The sequence below is a fragment of the Oryzias melastigma genome, linkage group LG1, assembly GCF_002922805.2.
Source record: "Oryzias melastigma strain HK-1 linkage group LG1, ASM292280v2, whole genome shotgun sequence".
Lineage (NCBI taxonomy): Eukaryota > Metazoa > Chordata > Actinopteri > Beloniformes > Adrianichthyidae > Oryzias > Oryzias melastigma.
The window spans coordinates 26,437,350-26,444,856 of NC_050512.1; the positions used below are offsets into that span (position 1 = coordinate 26,437,350).

General features: G+C 42.3%; 1 protein-coding gene across 2 annotated transcripts in view; it reads left to right on the plus strand.

Moving 5' to 3' along the window:
• The window catches only part of LOC112157261 (E3 ubiquitin-protein ligase DTX1), a 37,062-nt gene that overhangs the window by 11,761 nt on the left and 17,794 nt on the right, over positions 1-7,507 (plus strand). For both annotated transcript variants that reach the window (XM_024289919.2, XM_024289918.2), the window contains exons 3-4: positions 4,254-4,468; positions 5,606-6,507. In XM_024289919.2, coding sequence (XP_024145687.1) covers positions 4,254-4,468; positions 5,606-6,507 — 1,117 coding nt within the window. The remainder of the gene's footprint in view (positions 1-4,253; positions 4,469-5,605; positions 6,508-7,507) is intronic.

Genomic DNA, 7,507 nt, shown 5'->3' on the forward strand with positions numbered 1-7,507 from the left:
ATAGTCAAAAACTGTCTGTGTGCTACCCCCTACATGTTGAAACAAGGTATTACATTTGAATTTTGTAATTGGTTAACCGGTGTAAGGTGTAGAAGTTCAACGTCACCATGCTCTGGAGCTCCAGTACAAAAGCCCCGCCCATCGTTGATTCTTTAACTGTAATTGCCCCACCTCCACTAGCCCCGGCGCCTTTTTTAAATCCAGGCGGAGAATGGAGTCACCCTCCAACTGCTCTGTTTGGTCACCCTTTATCATACCCAGATCATTTTGGAGTTTTCATTTTTTTTTTAAATGTGGCTTTTGTTCTCATTTTAGTGGCAATTGCACCACTGGGTTGATGTGCAAACTTGGAGAAATTATGCGTTCATGTGGTGTTTAAATAGCCATGAAAAATATCCAATATCAAATGTATACAGAATAACTTTCTGCACCTAAACAAAGGTTCAATGTGCTTGTAGTGCATCATGTAGACACAAGAATTGCAGGGATAATAAAACATCATAAAGGATTATTAATACAATTTACTCTAGTTTGGTGGACCAGATTTGGCCCTCGGGTTGTAGTTTGCCCATCCCTGAGCTATCCAGCTGTACAGTTTTGAGTCAGATATCGGTTTAGGAGAGGAAGACGAAGACATACGTGTATTTATTTGTCTTAATTGGATGTATCATAATAAAGCTAATCAGGGAACATGTGGCCCGACCAGGGTCACAAATATACATAGAACACTCACAACATTTGATTAAAGAAATACTCAGAAATGCAACTTATGTCCATCTGAAAATGCCACAACATGTTAAAAACACAAAAAATGCCATTTTGATCAGAGTGGGTCTTTAAGTTATTTATAGGTTTGTGAAAATGTTAAAATAGTTCATGAATGTCCCACTGTAGTATGTGAAGGAATGATGCTGCCTCTAAAACTCAGCTGCATGTCCTGAAGCAGGTGGAGAAGAAGACCAGCCATCTGGTCCTCATTGTTCTCTGGCCCCTCCTTGTGCACACACACAAACGCACACATACGTGCACATTAACCAGCAGGCAAACACATGTTGGGGTCAGCCGTCATGCATGGTAGGAGGGCGTTCCCTGGCTTCCCATGAAATCTTCAGCATCAGCAACTCGGTGGGAAAACTCAGCATCTGGGTTGAGGTGGCATTTCCTTATCCTCTTTTGCCAGTTCCACCCCAGCTCTGCAGAAACTGCAAAAATAAAGGCCTCCATTCAAAGATTTACAGCCAAAAGTTTCTTTCTCGACACAACAAAACTCTATCACATGAGCGTTAGTATTTATGGTCCTCCTGAAGGCCACAGCAGTTGATTCTCCCCATCTCACCCTTTAAGCACATTCCTTTGTCTGGAACAGAACGTTTTTGCCCTAAAAACCAAGACTAAATCACCTAAAAGTACACAAACACTCACTTTATTTAGTTTTTTTTAACAACTCCTTTTTATGCTTTTGACTGGTACCTTTTTTAATTAAAAAATTTATTTCAACACCATCAGAACTGTTCGGTCCTGCCTTATCTTATTCTACGTGAGTGGGAAACCTAAAACATCTTCTTTCTACTCCTGGTTAGCAAAGGCAGAAAGCTAAAGAAACCATAAGCAGTTTAAGTTATTATTACATAACATAAACTAACGTTCTATGATGTGAAGTTTGTGTGATAAACAGAAATGTAATGTTAAACATCCCTACCCCGTTTCCTATCCCACAGTTGCTTCTCTGTTCTTCATATGTGCACCAAACGGACCTCCTCATGGGGATCAGTGAAGCTGCACTTTATTCCTTTAATTATGAGCAGAAATGAAAAGATCTGAGGGAACACACATGTGGCTATGTGTGGTTTATGGTGGTAAGCTTCTTCTCTGGGGATCAAACTACTGAGCATCTGCTTCAAAACAACTGAGTGACTTGTCTTTTTTCACTTTGGGCAAATATATTCTTTAAAACACTTTTCCCTTACAAGCTGGCTTTTTCTGACGAGTCATCATCATTTTAGGAACACGACATAGTGCATCCTCTCACACTTGTGAAGATACAAAATCTAGCTAAAAGATTTCTATTTATATGGTCAGATCTTGAGATTTTTCTTGCCTTTTAGTCACAACTTTTGGAGCTTCCATTAGTACAACTTTATTTGAAATAATTCTATTGACGCACCTTGTTTTTGTTGCATCTGTTTTAACATGCAGCAAAAGACACTTGATACTCTTGGAAGTTTCCGGTTTGGTTGGTTTTGCCTTCTCTTGCAGTTATACGAGATTATTTGTTTTGGTTGTGAATGAGGTATGCGTGAATCTCCTAAGCAGCTCGGCTCTTAAAATGGGCTGCTTAAAGACTCGCGCCACTAAAAATCGTGTTTTTAACTGTATTTTTCTCATTATACAGGAGATACATAAACAATTGAATAATAAACCTTTGTCTTTGAGTATTTCTTTATTCAAATCGTATTGGGAGCAGATGAAAACTTGCGGTTTGAAAAAGATCAATAATTGTCATGGGCGGGCCAAAGTCTTCTTTCTCTCTTCCAATTCTGAAGGATCCACTTACATATTACATTTTTTTATTCATTCATTTTTTTTATTCATTTCCCCAGGAAAAAACATGATGCATTAAAACAACACAAGGCATCTTTTGCTGATAAATAGATCCATTAATGTCTTCATTTTCCTTGTCTGAACTGCCATCTGACTCAAAACTGCACGGCTGGATACCTCTGATATTGTTTGCCTTTTTTTGCAACGCTAATGGTAGCTCAGGCTTGTGAGGGTAAGCTAGCGGGAGAGTTGTAAGCAAAGGGTTGATGGGAACTTTGTCGAGGCAAGTCAGAGGTAAATTTGTTATGAGAAAATACAATATGTCTTAAAGATGACTTTAATTTCGACCTAATCATAAGTAAAAGATCACTGGGAACAATTTTACAATATAAAAAATATATAGTTGAAGTGGAATTTCTAAAGAACAAAGCAGAGCATTAACTCAACATGAAAAGGAGGGATGTCTGTAAATTATTTTGGAGAAGGCCAAAAAAGGTGCAACCCAAAGACTTTTTGAGGCCAGGTTGGGAAAAAGAAGAGCCTCTCTAAGACCTTTTCAGATTATGCAGAGAGTCGAGTATTTTTCTTTTAAGGCCATGCGAACCAAGCTCCTGCACGGTGCATGTTGGACTCTGGCAGGGCTGCCCTTTATCACCGGTTCTGTTCATAGTATTTATAGACAGAATTTCTAGGCACAGCCAGGGGCTGGAGGGGATCTGGTTTGGGGACCACAGGATTTCCTCTCTGCTCTTTGCAGATGATGTTGTCCTGTTGGCTCCATCGAGCCAGGACCTCCAGCATGTATTGGAGCGGTTTGCAGCCGAGTGTGAAGCGGCTGTGCTGAGGGTCAGCACCGCTAAGTCTGAGACCATGGTTCTCGACCGGTGAAAAGTAGTTTGCCCTCTCTCGGTGAGTGGAGTGCTCCTGCCTTAGGTGGAGGAGTTTAAATATCTTGGGGTCTTGTCCATGAGTGATGGAAGATCGGAGTGTGAGATCGACAGGCAGATTGGAGCGACGTCCACCATTTTGCGGTCGCTGTACCAGTCCGTTGTGGTGAAAAGCAAAGCCAGAAAGCAAAGGTCTCGATTTACCGGTCGATCTTCGTTCCAGTACTCACCTATGGTCATGAGTTCTGGGTCGTGACCAAAAGAACGAGATCCAGACTACAAGCGACTGAAATGAGTTTTCTCCGAAAGGTGGCTGGGCGCTTTCTTGGAGATAGGGTGAGGAGCTCAGTCACCCTGGAGAGAGCTTGGAGTAGAGCCACTTATCCTTCGCATCGATAGGAGCCAGTTGAGGTGGCTTCGGCATCTGGTCCGGATGCCTCCTGGACGCCTCACTGAAGTGGTGTTCCAGCCATGTCCCACTTAGCGGAAGTCCAGAGGAAGACCCAGGACACGCTGGAAAGACTACGTTTCTCGGCTGGCCTGGGAGCGTCTCGGGGTCCCCCCAGAGGAGCTGGAGGAAGTGGCCGGGGAGAGGGAAGTCTGGGCATCTTTACTTAGACTGCTGTCCCCGCGACCCGGTCCTGGATGAAGCGGAAGAAGATGGATGGATGGCAGATAGATGCAGGGCAACTTGAACATTATGTATGTTGCCTCATTTTTGGTTGTGCTGTCTTGCTTGGTTAAAATAAAATAACTCTGGCGATCAGGTTGAACTGTAAAAAAAAAAAAAATCCCCACATTCGACTGACATTCCCTTTCTTTTAGGTACTATCCGTCCAGTGCGGAGGAGTTTTTATGATCCAGCCTCAGCACCGGGTCAGGGCTGGCAGTGGGAGTGGGAGAACGATGCAGGAACCTGGACTCCATATGACATGGAAGTGGCAATCGCCATTGAGAACGGCCACAACCGGCAGCAGAACTGCCTGGACCTGACACCGCTTGGCTTCTGCTACCTCATCGACTACCAGAACATGACACAGGTTGGTTTGCTAAGCTGGTGTAGTTTTATTAATACAAAGTATCCAAAAACCGAAACAGAAAAGCTAAGAATGTAGAAGATTGATTTTTTACACTATATAACATTTTTACATTATATAAAATTTTCCTAAAAAGAAAAAGTAAGTAAAGATTACTTGATTGCTGTGATTGAACTGGGTCCATTCTATGGGACACAGTCTGCTTGTACTGTAGATGTGAGTCAGTGCAATGTTCCATGGAACAAGAGAACAGTATAGTTATGCTGTGAGCACAGACCATCGTCATAGTACCAGTTCTTTAAGTTCTATAAACATAGAATATGAGATTCATTCAAATCATAAAAAAATACCTTCCAAACATGACAACAAATAGGTCAATCTGGTCTATAGCCAAAGATGCTGCTGGAAAATATTGTAAGTAAAGTAAGAAAGTAAGATCATCTAGGAGCTGCTCAACAAAATGCACAAAAACTCATCTCATAGATGTACCCCAAAATCCACAGTTTAATTAAAATTTTAATGTAATTAAATAATAAAAAAAAAATGTCCTTGTAGATGTAGAAGACTTGCAAACTGTGACTGGCACCTGACAGGGGTAACCACCACTCTGTTTTAGCGGTCCACAACTATTAATGGTAAAAAGTGTTTTTATTAGAGTTAGATTGAGAAATAATCAGTCTTTTAGCAGGTATCAGTCAATTTACGCCTTCTGTAGCATCTCACGTGCTATACCAAACTAAAATAGTCAAATCAGTATTATATTTTTAAACACCACCATAAACCACACAAATCACTTACAAAATCAAATATTCTTCCTGATGTAATGTTCTCCCAGCTATAGCGTTGTGCCTACAACATATCATTGGTCTAATTACAGGATAATGAAGATGTGAAGAGCAGATGACCAAAGACTATCAGACAAAGCCAACATTAAACGTTAAGCATAGTGTTAAATAAAATGTAGGTGTCATCAGCAAACAAACATATCGAACTGAACATTACTGAAAAACTAAACTATTTTAGACAAGATTGAAATGTTGATTTGAAATGCCATTTCTTTGTGTTTATTAAAGGTTTGTAATCAAAGGAAAACAGGAAATCAGTCAAAATAACGTTTTCAATGTTTTTTGATCTTCTCAGGTGAACAGACAAAGTCAGCGGTGTCGTCGTATTCAGAGGCGAGCAGACGTGCCCTACCCGTTGGTGTCTGGTCCTCTCCCCCTGCCTAAAGGAGTTGGTGCTGGAGTGGGTGGGGGGCTAACGGGAGCCTTACTGGGTGTTGGGGTCTCAGGAGCCAGCATGTCAGCTGGAAGTGCCATCACCTCAAATGGGGGCTTACCGGCGGCTGGCCTGAACCAGCCCTGCTCCTGCCAGCAGTGCATGCTGGTACTCAGTGTGAAGGCCAACACTGGGGGGTCAGCAGGAGCAGCAGCAATACAGACTTTGGGTAGACGCTCGTTGGCAATGCAGCGGGCCAAGAACTTGGCACCAATGGCCATAAGATCCCTCAGCCCGTCAAAGTCAGCCACCTTGGGTCGGGGGCAGCAGCAGAACTCCAACTTTAACTCCAACTACTATCAGACGCTGCCGCATGGTCTCGCCATCGCCAAAAACACAGCCTCGCCCCGGCAGAACGCCCAGCTTTTCGCCCAGTCGCTGGCTGCCCTCACTGCCAGCACCTCCTCAATGGGCATCTCCATGTCTTCCAGCAGACCTCCCCCGCCATCACTGCCGCCCCCTCAGCCTCCTTCCTCCTTACCCAGTCAGAACCCCCCGTCTATTCCACCCAAGCTCTCCTCGTCTTCTGCAACCAACGAGTCGGTGCCAACAGCCACGTTGATCACCCCTGCCAGCGGCGTAACCACGCCTCCTTCGCCTGTGCCATCTCCTTCGCCAGTGGTCATGAAGCCACAACGCACCATGTCGTCAGCGGCAACAGTGTGCCACGCTCCGCTGCCACAAAGATCCAGCCTCGCGGGGCTGAGCAGGCCAGCTCTGCAGAGGATCGCCATGGCTCAGTCCAGGGCGCTCATAGCATCCGGGTGAGTGAAGCAAACATTGTTCCTGCTGTTTCTTTCCACGCCGCTACAAATGCTCAGTGAGTTTGTTCAGACGTGCTAAAACATGCACGGCCAATCATGCATGCATTCTTGCAAAGTGTGACAACTGAAACAGCCCCCTCCTCTCGCCCTGTGCGACAGTTGCAATGCATAATATCACACTCTGGAGGTTCATTTCAGATCTGTGACACTTCAGATTAACATCTGTCACAGAGCAGTTTCAGGTTTCATTTCAAGTTTACTTCGGTTCATAAATACCAGAATCAAGGATGAAAATATTGAGGTAACTAACAATTCAAGGGCTTACACTGACATACAGTCTGTTGGGTTTGTAGATGTTTGTCTAATCCCAACTGGAAGAGATCTGACTTTCCTGCTCTTAAAACTTTTGAGATTATTTTGTATAACTGCTTTAACAATTATTTTCTCTGTTGAAAAATCTATAAATAAGTTTGTATAGTTTTTTAAAAATATGTTTAGTAAATAATTGGGTTATTTAATGTATTGAAATTAGTATTGTGAACACAATATGAGCAGAAAATAACAACATTGGCTTTTTCTTAACTATCATGACTGATAATTTGCTATGATTGAAATTGAGCGCTAGGCATTATTATTTTTGTTTTTTTGTTTGCTTAAAGCCTTAAACCTTCAATTATAATTTAGTAAGTTTAGATGAAAAAGCCTGAGAATTTAACCACAACCAGAGCTTTCTTTGAACTACTGTAACTCTTAAACCATTTATGCAATTAACGTAATTCCAGCAGATTTTGAAGCCTGAGAAAAGAAGCTTTGGAATGATATACAACATTGTACTAACGTAAAATGTTGCACACTTTAATGTAAAGTCTCGGAACAAATCTGATTTTTCCGCATCAGAACTGGTTGGAACTAAAATAAAAAAGCTCAAGGGTGTAGGTAGTTTAAATACCATGTTATTTTGCTGTCAATGGCGACATCTCCAATATTTAAGGGTTAAAGA